Source organism: Chironomus tepperi, unplaced genomic scaffold (genome assembly GCF_022539635.2).
Source record: "Chironomus tepperi strain 1889 unplaced genomic scaffold, CSIRO-AGI_Ctep_v1 contig_445, whole genome shotgun sequence".
NCBI classification, from domain to species: domain Eukaryota; kingdom Metazoa; phylum Arthropoda; class Insecta; order Diptera; family Chironomidae; genus Chironomus; species Chironomus tepperi.
In genome coordinates, this window is record NW_027226567.1 from 4,878,019 (window position 1) to 4,895,453 (window position 17,435).

The 17,435-nt window shown below is 33.3% G+C and overlaps 1 protein-coding gene across 1 annotated transcript in view; it reads left to right on the forward strand.

Moving 5' to 3' along the window:
- LOC139098288 (uncharacterized) overlaps window positions 1-17,435 on the forward strand; it is a 136,282-nt gene that overhangs the window by 70,647 nt on the left and 48,200 nt on the right. The window contains exons 11-12 of the mRNA XM_070650425.1: window positions 8,876-9,433; window positions 14,390-14,524. Coding sequence (XP_070506526.1) covers window positions 8,876-9,433; window positions 14,390-14,524 — 693 coding nt within the window. The remainder of the gene's footprint in view (window positions 1-8,875; window positions 9,434-14,389; window positions 14,525-17,435) is intronic.

The window sequence follows — 17,435 nt, forward strand, 5'->3', positions numbered from 1 at the left end:
CGGAATTCTTTGAAATTTCAGTCTTGACAAATCTCGATATCGAGGCTGGGAAGTATTGGTATCTGTCTCCAGAATCCTTAGTTTTTGTCTATTATTAAGACAACAAATGAAATTTCTCGCTCAGCCAACAGTAGCATTGTATAAAGCATTCGAAAGATTACAGAATCTCTCCTAACTCTTGTCAATATTTCCATTGCATTTAGACACAATACAACCTCATCAATAAGCTTTAACCAGCCATTTCTTTATAAATCCTCAAACAAAAAAATCCAAAAGCCAAGCACAAAAAAAAGCTTTTATTGTCAATAAAATGCACAGAAATTTCATATCAAATATTTTTTTTGTCTCCCTTATTGTCATCTCCTTTTATGCCCATGGGTCGTATCATTGAATTTGAGAATGGTTAACAAAGCTAAATCTTTAAAGATCTCATCATTCGTTTCCATTTTTCTCCTATTTTAGCTTACAACAATACGCATCACAATAATAAAAAGGAAAAGCTTTTCGGATGATGATGAAATGGAAGAAGTTTCTCATAAACGCTTCCAATTTTTCATTTTTTATCCCCATCGTCTTCATATTTTTTAGAGGCATGAAAAGGAAACTGGGTTGGCTGGATTAACGTAAAAGCTTTTGTGGAGGCGATGATTGTTTAATTCTAGAGAGGGTGATGAACTGAGAAGGATTGGATGGTGAATAAATTGAGAATTTGGACTAGTTTTAAGCTGTTTATGTGATTTTGGGGCAAAATTTACCCCAGTTACTGGTTTTCATTCCTTTTTTTTAAAGATTTTTGATTCCAAACCCAGAAAAACCCTTCAAAAATCATCAAAACTTCCAAATTTCTACCTTTTTCCTCCTCATTTTCTCATGACAGCATTCAAAAATATGCAAATAAATTAAATAGTCAAATAAATCTCGTCACCCCCAACCTACCCAATACAAACTTATATAAAGTTAACAAAAAAAAAAAAAACAAACTATGAAGTAAATATGAATCTAAAGAAGACATAAAGACCTCACATTTTATTAAATTTTGTTCTTTATTCTTATTTCAATATAAAACTCACATACGCCATACACAAAAGGCAGTTTATATGCTAAAGAAAAAGTCGACGTTGGGAAAAAGTTTCCATTCATGATGTAAAGCTCTTATACTATTAGATTTATATGGTTGTTGCTGTGAATAATGTAGACCATGCTGTTCCAAAATGTCGTTTTTATGCTTCATCGGTATTTTCAGGAAGGCTTGTTTTTTTCGGCAGAGATAAACATGAATTTAGGGAATATGTGGAGGATTTATTTATCTGGATGTCCTTTGTTAGGATTTATTTGTGGGAAAATAATAAATTATGTCTAATATTTTCAATGCTAACATTCCACAATGACTATGAAATTTAGTTTTTGGAAACATAACCTAGAAATTCATAAAACTATGGATGAATTCTTTTTTGCTCCGGTCTAAGGAATCATAATCAATTTAAATAATGTGAAATGTTGTTAAGCACGCGAAGTTATGAGCTCTCAAAAACTCGATATGGAGAGTCCATGAGAAAATGAAAAAATCAATCCAACGACAATTAAGTTATTGAGTTGCAATAATTTTTGATGGAAATTTGATCGAAATCTCAAGAAAACTCAATTTACCAAAATACAAGCTTACCATAAACCCTCAAAAGCGCCATAAGCCAGTTAATCTCAAAAACATCCATTCCCGAACTGATTCTTTAGCATCCAAGTCTCTTCTTTCTCCACCGATGAGGAAGCAATTCTCATTTTCTCTTTTGTATGATGATAAGTTGTATAAATTTAATTTATGGCACATAAGGGAGTTGTGCCTGCCTCTTTATATTATGCGAATATTCCACTCTTTTTTTTAAAAAAAAACACGAGGAATGAAAAGAAAAGAAAAAAAAAGAATGTTATGACTTCATAAAATAACTAGTAGACATCAAGCATATTCCTGTATCAGCACAAACGAGTGGAACTGTATACATAGAGCATATAAAAAAACGAGGAGATGAACAGCCACAATATTCATGAAGTAGCGTAAAATGTAATATATGTCGCATTATACACAGGATAGAAACCAGAAAAAAAAAAGAATTGGAAATAAAAAGCTCTCGTACGTACAATGTGAATATACTCTCTATATATGTATTCAGCGTGATCGCACATGCAGTGATTTATGTTAATCTTATGATAATTCGCTATGTTTTTTTTTCTCTTCACGACATTTTTTTTTTGCATCCAGCACTTTTTTAAACATGAAAAACGAGAGAGTCCATAATGTTTATGTTGTAAAATGAATTAGCTTTCATTCAGTGTATTTATATTATACTTTCATGTCATTCGTCGTGTATGAACATTTGTCACATCATCGCGTACATGAAAACAACGCAAAAATGATGATGGAAATAAATTTACGGGTTGGATATTGAGGCGCATATTATGTTTAGGATTGAGGTGGGATAAAAGGTAGGATATGCAGCATTGCTTTATGACACAGAATACTCTGTGACTCACTGTGTTCTGCGACACAATGTGCTCTGTGACACAATGTACTCTGTGCAACAATGTGATCAGTGATACAATATGTTTCGTGACACAATGTGCTTTGTAAAAAAATGTACTCTGTGACATAATGTGTTTTGTGTCACGATAAACACTGTGACATAATGTATTTTGAGACGACGCGATGTGCTCTGTGACACAATTTATTTTGAGACGCAATCTGCTCTGTGACACAAGATGCTTTGTGATATAATGTGCTCTGTGTCTCAAGTTTCTCTGTGTCACAATGTTTTCTGTGACAGAATATGCTTTGTGACACAATGTGATTTGTGACACAATGTGCTCTGTGACATAATGTGCTTTGTGACATAATACCCATTAAGGCCAGTTCTTTGACAAATCAACCTGCTCATCAAAAAAATTCAGCATAAATTTGGTTCCTAATCTCACAACCTTAACTAAACAGCAACCAAACCAACCACATAACCCTCCACATTTCCGTTACAACAACTCAAAGTAATGACAAAAAATTCATAACATGATGTCAGTGAAAAATTCTAAAATGATACAGTCAATGGGAGGATGGATGTATTTACAATGAGAAAAAAACCCGAATAAGAGATGTAAAAAAATAAAAAAACAATGACAAATAGCATAAAAAAAAGTTATTGCCAGCTTTAAATAAGAAGAAACAGCGCATTTTTGGGAGGAATGACATTTTGATTATGAAATAAAGTTGTAAAAATGAAGAAAATGTAAATGCTGACAGGATTAAATGAAAAATGTTATTCTTGGAATTAGGATGTGGCATATAAAAGTGAAATAAGTCGACGGATTTTAATGTTGTTATCAGGAAATTGATGATAAATTTGAGTATGCGTAATGATTGAGGGTAATCGGATTTAAAATATATTATCGAATTCTTTGATTCAGTTCTGTTTATATAAAGTGATTGATATTAAATTTTGAAATCGGATTAAATTTGTTTTTGGATGACAAATTATCAAGAAGAGATCCTTATTGCATTTTAAATACATAATATATATAAGCAAATAATTGAGTAATAATTCATAATACGTTATGTTTGGAGATCAAATAAGAATGTCCTAATTGCAATTGCTTTCTGAACTTCAAATTTATGTAAATCATTTTATTTAAAATAAATAGTTCGTCCTTCTAGCGAAAAGCAGCAGTAGTAACGTAGTGGTTTGAGTGTTGGCAAACTTACTTTCCAATGCTAACGACCTGGGATCGATCCCAGAGAAAGTAAAGTCAAATTTCAATGCTTTTTCACATGTTCTAATCATGCAAACTCGATTTGTCCATTTGCAACTTACAAATTCCCGAACAGCACATCGTGTTCAATAAGACCAAGGGCGTAGCCAGAAAATTTCACTCAGGGGCCTGACTGTGCCCCCAATGGACACTCCTGGCAACGGGCCTGACAATTCTTGTTGCCGTACTAACGGTATGGCGCATATAAGCCCAGATAGTCACGGATGATGATTTTCGTCCAACTTTTACGACGAAAAATGAGATTCTTCGAATTTTGTCACTCGAGATTGAGGGTAGGCTGCATGAATATACCCTGCACCGCGTAATTATACAGAGTTGAGACTCAATAGTCTACCAAAACAGGCCTCATTACTTTAAACGGTATATCCCATCCCTACAAATTTGATCTCTTTCAAAAAAGGTCACACAAAAAATACAAGAAAAGTAACAAAATTTCCAATACCAAAAAATATTCTTCAACCTTTGCAAGTCTAAGATTGAATTTTAATTACTCACCAATTTACATTAAATCTGATATCATAGAGAGTAAAAAGCAGCTATTAAATATAAAAAATTATGACCCAATTTTCTGTTAAAAGTTTATTGAAAAACTTTTTCATCATATAGATTTAAAATGGTATAGCTGTACTTACTCCTCTCACTTATAATACAAACGATACATGTAGTAAAACTTTAAATACTGTATGGTTATAAATAAACTAACAGAAGATGTCATAAAACAACATAGTAGATACATATGTCCTCTAAAAAATACTAAACCGTAAAATAGATTGTATAAAAAAAGGGATGTAACATAATACCGTATAACAATCAAGATAGAGTCATCATATTCATAAAAGTTTTAAATTTCATAATTTAAGCTAAAACCAACAGAATTTTTAGAAGTTTCATATATTTTTGTTATGGACATCCGTTCCTATGATGAAATATTTTTTGAGCTTACTCTCTCAGCTTACTTTTCAGTCACGGTTGCTGCAATTTTGATGATAAAAAAGTTTTTGTACGTTGGTTTCAAGCTATGAGCTGATATGAAGTGGTTTTCCTGTGATTTTGGACCGTAGAGCTACAGCTGCAGAGTAAAATTGATTTATGAAAATAATGGACATTCATCTGCTGTAAATTTAATTATATTGATAAATTCCTTTTTGCTCCGGTCTGAATAATATTAATTTTGAGAAATAATTATTAATATCAGTGCTCCTGCATAGTTATGGAGTCTGAAAAATTCGATATGGAGAAAAGTTTTTTTTGGGAATTTAATCCAACGTCAGTGATATAGAATGTCATTTTAAAAATAGTTGAAATTGTGTGTAATGAGATATAATTTGGGGGCTATTTATGGATATTGTCCAATTTTTTGGGGACTTCTGGAAAAGCAGATGCAAAATCATGTAAGGTAACGCTTAAGGGAGGAAAAGCGACTTCAGCTTGTTTACGGAGTTCAGATTTGATTTATGATTTCGTTATAAAGCGTTACGTTGGGGGAAGGGGTCTAAAAAGGCTATTTTAGCATTATGTGATTTTTAAATGGTGCCTAAGTTACGCCTAAATATGGCAGAGTCTCTATATTGAGCTGCAGAATGCAGTGAGCCACGTTTTTCGCCTTGAATATCGCTTGAAATCAATTGTCACGATGCCGCAGTGGCCACTTTGCGTCTCACCGTTAATATGCCAACATAGCAGTGCCATTGTGAACAGGTTGTGCTTTTTGAGCACGAAGCAATGCAGCAGTAAAGTCCACTTAACCAGTTATAAACTCCATAACCAAATCTCCTCAAAATTCCACACAAAAAACATAATTCACAGCATTAAATAATGATCTAACACTTCATACGATTAAAGCTTTTAAATTTGAAATTAATCTGCAAATGATAACACTCATCCGACAAAAATTTCATTACACAATTCCATATCTAGTCGTAAATATGCTTGAAAAATCTCTTTCATCTGCAAAATCATATTTACGTTCGCATTTCAGCATGATGTAGACGACAAAAAAAAGTGGAATTATTTTTGAACGAGTTTCATTTTGCATGTAAAAATTTTGAAATAAATATCAGCATTTTTCTGTGATTCTCTCGTGCAATAGATCAAAAAAATAAATTTGATCCTCGAAAAAATCCTCTTTCATGTTTTTTCAGCTGTTGAAAAGATTAAAAAGACTTTTTTATCCATGGTGTTCTAGTTGGTATGCTTTCAATCGACATCAAATCAATATAGTTGTTCATTTATTAATGGAATGCATTAAGAGATTAAAGGGTGTTGATTATTGAGTGCTGAGGAGGGGAATTTTTTCGGATTTATGATTTACATGCTGTGCTTAATATTTTGTTTATTTAAAGTGAACTTTTTCAGCTGTGTACGTTTTAACTTGGTGTCGTGCACTTTGGAAAATTGCATTTTAAAGGCTATAACCCGAGTGATATGAATGTTGAAGGACTTGAAGCTTTTAAGGCTCTATTAAAACTCTTTCATTAACACCAAATGGAAGCCGCTTATTATTGGCATCCATATGGACGCCAAAGGGTGGTTTTCTAGTTTTTGCTAATAAAAGATGTTTAGTTGAGCCTTAAAACTTCTTGGCGACTCGGGAAAGTAGTCGGATGACTCACAAGTTACTCCACTTTCTGCTGAACAGCTACGCAACATCCAAAACCACTTCATTTATTTATCACAACCAGATTTCAGCTCCCATTTTCTCGCACAAAAATTATGTCTCAAACTAACACAATTTGAAAATTAGAAACATAAAATAACTATGTTATTTTGCATCTACAAGCAACGCGCCAGTTTCGAAAAAAACATGCTGAATATTAAAATTTATTGTTCAACAAACTCGACTCAGTATTCGAATGTAAATTATCAATTAAAGTTAATATTTGTTTAATTAGCCATAAAAAAATAAATAACAGCACATTAAATCAATTTTCCAAGGCCCAAAAATCCGTTTCACATAAATCCCCAAAAGGTCATTTACATCTTATTCAATTAATCTCGTATAAAATACCCCTTAAATTATAATTACATTGACGTTGCACGCTTTTCTTCATAATTGAGTAATGAAGGGCTTTTTTTTGGGATTACATAACAATCTACCTCCAATCAGCAGCGATAATCACGGCAATATAAAATTTATGTGAGTGAATTAAGGATCCCTTTTTAAGTTGTCCAGCTGTTAAGTATCGGATTTAACATTTTTAGGAGCTTAAAAGCTTTAAATTTACATTCGCAAGAAGCTTACTGTCTTTTGTTATCGTCAAAAAGCTGATTTAACAGAACAATCGTGATTGTTAGACATGCTGAGCTTTGTAAATGATTGGCACTGAATTTTATTGACTATATTCTCAGGCAGACAACAAAAAATGTCTGTGGGAATTTTAAAATTGCTTTCATCATCATTTCATGACGAAAAATGTGAGGAAGTTCATTCAACATGCTAAAGTTTATTCACTTATCTATAAAATATTTTAACAGTTGTTGTTGTTTGTTAAAGTTTACTTACAAAATAAAGAGATAAAAAGCAGGAAATATAAAAGAGAGAAAATATTTTTTTGTGGAATTTTTTGTCATATTTTTGGATGTTTTGTGAGAGAAAGGAAGAGATGCTGAGTTGTGAATTTACATTTGGCTGACTTGAAGAGTGTAGTTAGGTACAGGCTAATGAATAGGCTTTAAAACTATCTAAGCTTTAATTTGCCAATCTCATCTGACTTCATCCAGTGTGTCTCCATCGAATGACTAGTTCTGAGGACGACTGATGTTGTCGTGATGCGATATTTAATTCTTAAAGCCAGACATCCAACTAGTCATACGAAAAAGTGCACTTTTGGGCCTAGAGACTGATCAGTCGTGTGCTTCATCTTCAACCTTGCTGTTCAGTCATTTATCCTCAATACAAAAGCGCTTCATCCTCCAATCCACTCAAAATCATTTCCTTCTCTGCTCCATTAATAAAAATGCCAAAATAGACTGAAAAAGCAGCGGCACGATGGGAAGCCCTTTTGTTTACTTCAAACAGAACACAACACAAATGTTTTCATTGTTCAGGGTGTCTTCTTCCTCCTACATACATATTTTTTTTTTAAAAAAACTTCCCATAGAATTATTGTGAATCGTTTTGCTTTTACTCTGTTAAACAGTTCATTTTTTTTTCGTCTTCTTCTCTCAGCCTGAGTCTGTGTATGTTTCCTCTTCCGCTTTCAATTACAAAATGAAAATGAAAAGAGAAAGTAGAGGAGGATGTGAAGACGGCAATTGAAAATGGGAGTAGAGGAGAAAGTTGGAGAGTTTAATGAGCTTTTATGGGATGGAAGCGAATTTGCTGAAGGGGATAAAGCTGGGACCAGAATGGTGTATGGACCAGGGATGGGACCAGGATGGGATTTGGTTTGGACAAGGATCCGAGCAGGCATTACCCAGACCCAGAATATATTTTCTGGTCCTTTTGGGATCTTGAGCCATTTATTAGTGAATCATCATGAACTCCACAAAATACATAGTTTGTGCCAGATGATCCTGACTTGTGCCATCCAAGCTAGAAGCTTAATTGACAGGAACTGGCATAAGTTGAGTTGTTCAATTTAGTTAGTCAGTGTATCATAGTTTAAAGCTCGAACTATGACTTATACTCTAGAAAAATCACAAGTTTTTAACTGATGAGATTCAAAACCGTTGACCTTTGAATACCCTACATTCAAGTCAAGTCAGACACCTAAGTGATTGCTCTACAAATGAGCAAATCTGCTTTTCAACAAGTCTGCAAAATGTTCTACAATTTTCTTATGAATCCACGCTAATTATTTTAATTTTCCCATTCATTCATTTTCCCATTTATTTCCTTGTTGGTGTCTTTTCTTTAATTCAGCTTATCTCATACGTTTAATCCTCTATTATTATGTCATTCATTCAATTTATATTAAAAAGATAAAACGAACTTTAATATCTATAAACTGAATATCTCATTTGCTTTTTGCAATTTGTATTCCATTATATTGTGTGACATCAAAGACTTTATAGACTATACAGTAATTAAATTTAATAATATTATTCTTTCATTTTAACATAGGCATCCGATTGGGGACTAGATATATGTAAATCAATCAAAATAGAAATTCTAGCACCGCCTTCAATTCGCTTAGAGCCACCAAGTGTAACAATGTTTCGTGGTGAATCGATGCGTATAAGATGTATAGCATCACAATCAAATCCAACAAATGAACGTATTGGATATAGTTGGACTAAAAATAATGCCCTTTTTCATTCCGATCCACAATTTGAGATGTGGGAAGATTTGTATCCGGATGGTAGTATCCTTACGATACAAAATATCCACAAGTCAGCAACCTACTTATGTACATTATCAAATACACTTGCATCCGTCTCAGCAAGTATACATGTTAACATTGTCGATTTGGAATTGATGAGTATATGTAGAGAAAATTTATCATATGGAATTAAATGGCCAGCAACGACATCTGGACCGCCTGTATTATATGATTGTCCAATTGGATATAATGGTATCGCTCAAAGATATTGTGAACAACAAGATTACAATAAATCTGAATGGTTAGTGCCGGATTTTTCAGATTGCATCAATCAAAAGCTTTTGAGGATATCGCATGAGGTAAGAGTAATCCCATTTATGGATATATTCTTTATTATATTTTTTAGGATGGGAAACTTTTTTATGCCATTTGAAAGAATTTTTTTATTTCTTTTTTTTGATATCCTTTATTCTTCTTGTTTATCGCTCTTTATTATTTAAACGTTTATGGACAATGTCCTTGAGATGATTTATTATTTGATTGATATTATGAGTAGGTGCTAGTTATGGAAGTGCACCCCTGATTTTGGAATTTGGAAAGTTAATGGTTAAATCATAACTCAACAAGCCAATTCCTCTGTTTTTGATGTGCTTACATCCCTAAAAGGCAAAAAGCGCTCTCAAAAGCAGAATAAGCTGAGAATACGACTGTCATCATGCTCAACTGGTATATTTAAGTTAGGGCAAGGTCTTGAGAGTATATTTATTGCCTACTTGGACATGTTACATACATTTGCAGTTTAATGGCTTAAAAATAGCCATTAGAGCAACTTATGCACGTCTTTTTGACATTTTCGGCAAAGAAGTGATGTCCAAGCGATCAAGCATTGCTGAAGTTGCTGAAGACATGTTTCTGAGGCTTGACTTAGGCTTTGAGTTGTGATGGTAGATAAAACCGACAGTCAGCGTAGTCAGAAAGGTCCCTAACACTGTAATTGTAGATTCTACTTATGGTTCGGCGTCATCATGTCCAAAGCATCGATAGGCATTGATTTTAAATGTTTGTGACTGTCCAAAACATCACTTTCTATCAATTTATTGAATAAGTCTATGTTTTACAGTTAGTAGACAAAGAATAAGCGAAGACAATTCCTGCATCAAGGTTTGTCTTGATTATGGCAAATCAATTGCTCTTCAAACAATTCAGCAATATCTTGGTATTGTTGTAGCAATTTTTGAAACATTCCTACAAGGGATAACCAAATACCAACTTAGCATAGAAAGAAAATATTGTAAAAAATAAAAAATAAGCATTTCCTCGTATTTTTTTATATATTTACCAGCATGAGTAGCACACAAACAGAGAGACACGCTTACCCTTTTCAAGTTAAAAATGTATTTACTGTCGCTTAATGCAAACATATTCTCTTTTTTTTTCTTTCTTTATTTCCATCCTTAAATACTTAGATTTAAATTTTCCTGATAAATCGGCATGAATATTCCATTTTGTTGTTATATTTATTTTTTGTTGTCTTCATCCTCATACATAAACCATGGAAAATGGAAAGAAAATTTATTTTTACTATCTAATATGAAATGTGCTGAGCATCCATAAACAAATGAACAAATGATAAATTAGCAATAAATCTCGATGTGCTGAGATTTTGAAGTGTTTTCTTCTATATCTCTTTTTTTTGTGGGAATCGGAAGCGGATGAGACTTTTTTTTAAGGCTTAAGATATGGGCGCATTTTTTGTTGATTTATGGGGTATGTGAGGTTGGGTTGAAGGTCATATGAATTAAGGTTCAGTGATTTGAATGGAGTTTGTATGAATCTTTTCACGAACAGCACCAGAAAGGTGCTTAAAGACAAATTTTATATTTTGCCATAAAAATGAGTTATGATCAGTCGTCATGAAGTAAGGATCCCAAGCGACACAATCCAGCGAAACGTATTTTATCCGAAACGAGTCGAAATTAGCCTTCACGGTGTCGATATTGCAACTACGCGTCTTATCTTAGACACGTGGTGGTGTCCAAACAAGCACATTGAGCTGTTCGAGACCCTCATGTCTTGCCGTCAACGCAGTGACTTAATAGTGACTTTTTGCGACTAAATTGGGCAGATTAGTGTGTTTTGAGCTCATCATTTGGATACAATGAGAGATTTAGAGTAACTTAACCTATAAATCGTAACTTATTGTAGCTCCTTCTTGTTCTTGATCTAAATCTCACACCTTGCATCACAACAGACGTCAAATCAACCACAACCTGACCTCCAGACTCACCCCAATTCCAACATCCAGCCATTCAATGTGAACAAAACCACAAAACCATTCCATACACAACATCACAAGCAATCCTCCATGACTTTCTCTCTCCTTCTTCAAGTTCAAATATATATATATAAATAATTTTAGACAATGCGGAAGCAAAATGAAATGGAACTGAGCAGTAAAAAAAAAGAATTGAAAGAATGAAACTCATTGAGAATTGAAGACGATGCGGCAAATTTGAAATGATTTACTTGAAAGCTTTTATTTTTTTTTGGTTGTTCCTTGATTGTCTCTTTTTGTGCTTGCCTCGACTCTTTCTTAATGAAAATGACATTCTTGCTTCTTGCAAAGTTGCGAATGGAATGCTGAAAATGGCGATTTTTTGTTTTCTGCGTGATCAAAAGGAAGAATAAGTTTTAATTGAAACTGATGTCAGTCATTGTCTGTTCCTTAATGTGAGTTTTTGTGTAGATTCATTTGAAAGTCTTATGGAGTGCATTTTATGGATGTGGTGGTGGTAAGGGGTTAGGATGGAATTAGAAGTTTTTGTAGATGGAGGCTTATGAAGGTTCAGTCAGAGTTGTTGGTTGGGTGGATGAGTTAAGGAATATCCAGTTAATTCGGTGCTGACATTGATGATTGCTGCAATTAACTGTCTTAGTCTCAATAACTGAACAGCACATCATGTTTGCTAGTCACAAGTTGTTAATTAAATGCCTGAGTCAAGGAGGATTCAGTAAATGCTCTATTGGCATTGATAATTCCTGAAAATTACTGCCATATTCTCAATACCCGAACAGCACATCGTGTTCGCATGAACAACGATTCGCAGTCATTGCCGCCAACATAAGGCAATGCTAGGCTGCCCTAAAATCATCGAGAATTCTAATTTTGACCAATTTTTCCCATGCTGCTCAGAACACCGATCAATCATTCATCACTCAACTCATGAATTTACGTAATTAAATCAAAATAAATTGCATAACGAAGGATAATTGGATTTGAAGATTTCATGAGACCATGAGCTATCTAATTAGAAGTAATAACATCAATTTCTCAATTAATTTGATAATCTTAACTCTAGACAAAATTTTGATCACAATTTACAATATAAATTGCCATCATCAGGTTGTCAATGACGATATTTAAAGAGCTGCTTACAAATGCTGCTTTAATACTTCAATGAAGATTGCAATTTGTAATGTAAATTTTCGACTAATTAAGAAGAATGAAAATGAGTTTTTACATCAACATAAAAGCTGATAAACGGATTTTACAAATGAGATTAAGTATTACGTTGCATGCACCTACTTTATATCACATAACATTATTGTATTCAGGTGAACGTAACCGTGATTCGGTAATGAATGATAAAATCTTAAAGCTGACTGAATTTGAAGCTTGAATGGTGCTTTAAGGTATGCATAGAAACACGAATTCTCGTCTATTAATATCCTAAGATAACAAAGCATGTCTTCTACGTCTTTAAACGTCTGCTTCTTTTTTTATAAAAAGCTTTCGTGAAAAATTCACAAAAAATGAATTTTCATTATTAAAAATTAAAAGCTTCTAATTTTGTAGCTTTTCATTCTTCTGAAGATTTCCATTAATAGCAGTTCCACGATAAGATCCATAAATGTTTTTAATGGATTCTCCGTTTCTTTTACTTCCAAAGCCACATTCAAATTTACAAACACAAAAAAAAGTTGTGCTTCTTATTCTTTGTCTTATCCGTGTTGAATGAGCAGAGCTACTGGGGGGCATCATGAGAAGATATACACAAGATATATACATTCATATCCATTCGTTTCAAGTGCTCTACAGCTCAACAAATATCATTCAATATTCAATCTGTCTTTTGTTTTTCTTTTCTCAGTCATCTAATCAGATTTTCTCTGTTGTGTGGTATTAAATGATTGTCTTGTTGGAATGGCTAACGGACAGACATGTGGGTTGAATGAAGGTTGTTGATGAAATTTCTGAGAATTATTTTTTGTTGGAAATGTTTGATCATTTAAAATGGATATTGTGTTGGTTTCTAAGGACAATGTCTTTAAAAGTTTATAGTTGTATAGCTGACTGTAGAAGTCTTGCTTCATGTGTGCTCAAGACTGTCTAGAAGGCGGCGCTTTTACGGCATTTATTTTGAAAATATTTGGGAAGAATTTGCTCATAGTCTTCTTTTGTATACTCCAGACGGTAATGCTATCAAAAGCCTTAGCACAGCTACGAATCTCAAAAGTCTGAATAGTCAAATGCTTTTTCACGGATATGAAGCTTAAAAGAGATTAATACAGTGTTGTCCAAATACTTTTGAATCACTCTACACCTTGGTGGTAAGCGACATCCAAAATGGTACATGACATTCACTTCATGACATTTCCATGTGACACACTAGAGTGCAGCGGCACACAGTTTCAACAATACTGGTTTAGAGCAATCAGGCATGATGTGTTCTACTATATTAAATCCTAAAAATTACTCAAATTTGAGGCGTTTATCTTTAAGTAGTGGTGAGCATCCTGTGTGCAATTTGGATATACTATACCCTATGAGGTGTGCAGTTTTGGTTAAGGCTAGCAACCAAGGTGTGCTGTTGCGAAATAAAGTTTAGACAACACTCTGTTATAGACTCATAAAATTCTCAAACAACTCAAATCAATTGAATTTCACCAGAAATTCACTCAACCACCTGCCTTATGAATTCTCCTTATCATTTCATGTTTGCTTTTCTTTCCATAAGCTTAAGGACAAGAAAAATAAATAAAATGATGAAGTGGTACTGAAGATGCTGCTTAAAAATTCCTTCTGAAAACACAAAGTTAATACTAAAGTCAGTTATTTTATGGTTTCAATGCGAATGCATTTTACTCTTGTTGAATATTTTACTTTAAGTTCTCAGTAACTATTGACCTCCTTAGATAAATCAGTAAAAATAATTCTAAGGATTTTCTTTTATTTTCATTTACTTCCCATTCGATTTTCTTTTTTCTGTTGATAATCAAACTAAAATCATTCCATTTTCATTCTCTATTTACAGTTTAAAGAGCTTACATACGGATTGCAAAAGACAAACGCATCAACTTTACTCCGATCATGTCTAGAATATGTAATGAGTCATTATGATCAATTTCTGCCCGGTGAGGCTGGCAATCTATTGGATCTAACACAAAATGTAAGTACAAAACTAAAGAGAAATGATGAAAAAAAGAGGAAAAAACTTCTTCTGCTTACTTTTATTGCGCATTGGGTTTTGTGTTTCCACTTCTCATGGGAAGCTGCACGAGTTTCTTTTATGGCAAATATTTTGGCTCCTTTTTCCTGCCTTTTGTTTTACTCATCTTGAAAATATATATAAATATATTTTTTTCTTCCTGGTGCCTTTTTATGCTGCTTAAAGAGTGTTTTTGGTGGGATGAAAAGAAGTTGAAAAAATATATGATAGCAAGTAGGAAAGTCACTAGGAAGTGGTGTTTAAGGCGCATTTCTTTAATTGATGTGATCTTTACTTTGGGATCGTCTAATTATCAATAAGGACCAAGTTATTTAAGTATTAAGTATCGACAGGGTTGGCAATCCGTTGAATATCATCAATCATAGTTAGTCACTGACTAGTTTCAAGGGTCGATTTTTCCGATACTGGTACGGTAGGGCGTATTGGTGTAAAGGTACATCATATCCTATTAGTGTAAAGACACACTGTATCGTATCGTAATAGCCCCAAATAAATCGGCTCCTCATGATATTGGCCGGCTGTTGAAGACTGTCGATGTTAAGAGCCAACAGAAGCTCGAAACCAGCATATTGCAATCTCTGGTTATAGGAGATGTGTTAATTGTGTGACGCAAATTAATTATTGACTATTCGAGCATTGATTTTTGAGTAAATTGTGTACATTTTTATGAATAACTCGAGTATTGAGTATTGACTATGCATCAGGGTATGTGTAGAGTATCAAGCCTTTCTTATACCACACCCAGCCCCTTCAAACGATCCAAAATACTCAACAATCATTACCAAAAATCTTGCACATCCAAAACACTGCGACAACCATAAAAAAGTGTCTTTCTTTTTCCCGTTACTCGTGTCCTTCTAGACATTCGCAAAACATCATAAAAAAATTACACACAAAGTTCATTATATTTATTTTGTTATGATGAAAATTTAAATATTTTTGTTGTTAAATCAAAAATTTTCTTTTCTTTTCCTCTCCGAACATAAATGTTTATGATAATTTTGCTCTTTTATTTTATATACGTTTGGCATTATCCTTGTCACGAACACGTACACACGCATGCAAGAAGATTACACATTAATATGTTTTGATGCGGTGAGATTTTCTTTTTTTCTCTTTTTGTCGTTGCTGTTTGGACTCTTGAGAAGATTGAGGAAATGTAAATGCAAACAAATATGGAAGCGTCTTCTTGGAATATATTTAAATTCAGATTTATGAGGAATTTTATGGAGAATTGACTTGGTTTTATTTTATTATTTGAAAAATATATAAGTTTTATTGGCTTTAATGGAGCTGATGAGGATTGAATGATTCTTAGGAAATTTGTGAAAGATATTCTGTCAGGTGTTTAACTTGAGGACGATATTTTGTATGTTTTGTATATCTTTAATTTAGTGGAAGTTATTGTATATTTAAATGTTGTTTCCACGAGATATATTCATGTCCATTCTGATAATACTTACTTACTTATTCCGCAGGCCGTACCATGACCTCTCATAGATGTCGCCAGAAGCTGACTCTATTGCTGACTTCCAATTACCAATTTCTAATGTCAAGTGCAACACTATCTCAATCAACAGCCTCCTTTCATGAGTTCTTAGGTCCTCCTTGTTTTCTATTTCTATCTAGAAAGTCAGATTAGAAAACCTTAATCAATTGAGCTTCCACAGGTTTCCTAATAACGTTTTCCAGCCAATTCTAGCAATTTTCCAATTTTAAGACAATCTAGAAGCTCTATTTCTCATTTCATTCGCTGGACTTCACATTCCTTGCATATTTCCTTAAACCAACATTGCCTGGATTAATGGTTTTGTCTCGTACGTTAAACAGTCGAAACTTTTGATAAAGGACAAATTTGAATATGGCAGGATTTGACATTGCTGAACCTACAGATCTTCTTTGATTCATGGTCTCTCTCAGTTGGTGTCTAAAACTGGCTCTATTGGTTACCAGTTATCAATACAAAATACTTCACTGTCTCTATACCATACCAAATTCGAACCAAAACTCTTACCTCTATAACCAGCAAGCCACTCAACTGCTTGATCCTTGATTTAATCAAGATTCAAATTACGTTCAACAGTATTTGTTTTACATTGAAAATCAAACTAATATTTCGAAACTCATAAAAAACTTTTCAGCACAAAAAACACTAATTTTCCCTCAAAATTAAAACAATTTATTTGATTTTTTGCCTGTTTTCACAAATTATTAAATGGAAAAGTATAAACAAATTAAAAATCCTCTATACCAATAATCCCTTCGTAATTTCCTCTAAACATCATCTTGTTATCGCCGGAAAAAAGCAAGCAAATAAGTAAACAACATGAAAAAGGGGAGAAAGTTAAAAAGCTAGGCTGTGCATTATTTAAATGTTAGAAAGGGAATCGGATAATTTTTTTTTTGTGAATACTTGATGAGGCAGAAGTTGAACATCTTGAGACAGTCACTTTAAATGGTTGAAAAAAAAAATTCTCCTCCATCCTTCGTTAAATTCCTCTCAAATATTCATTAATAGCACTAAAAACCATGAAAATCAATTGATCATCAAGAATTCCGCTCATGAATTCCACAAACAACTCCAAAACTTTTTTTTTACGACACTCATTCGGAAATTAAAATTATGAAAATCACCTCAAAAGTTTTTATTTTATGTTTCATAATCTTATGCCATGAATTTTCAACCGCCATGAAATTTATTCCTTCGCACACCTTTGCGGGATGTTGTTTTGCTGCTTTTTTTTTCTTTTTCATTCAGTTCACTCCGCCTTTCCACTCAAGATTTAGATGCGAAAAGGAATGAAATAAAAAAATATGTATTCTGAACTTTGTTTCGTTCACCATGGTGGCA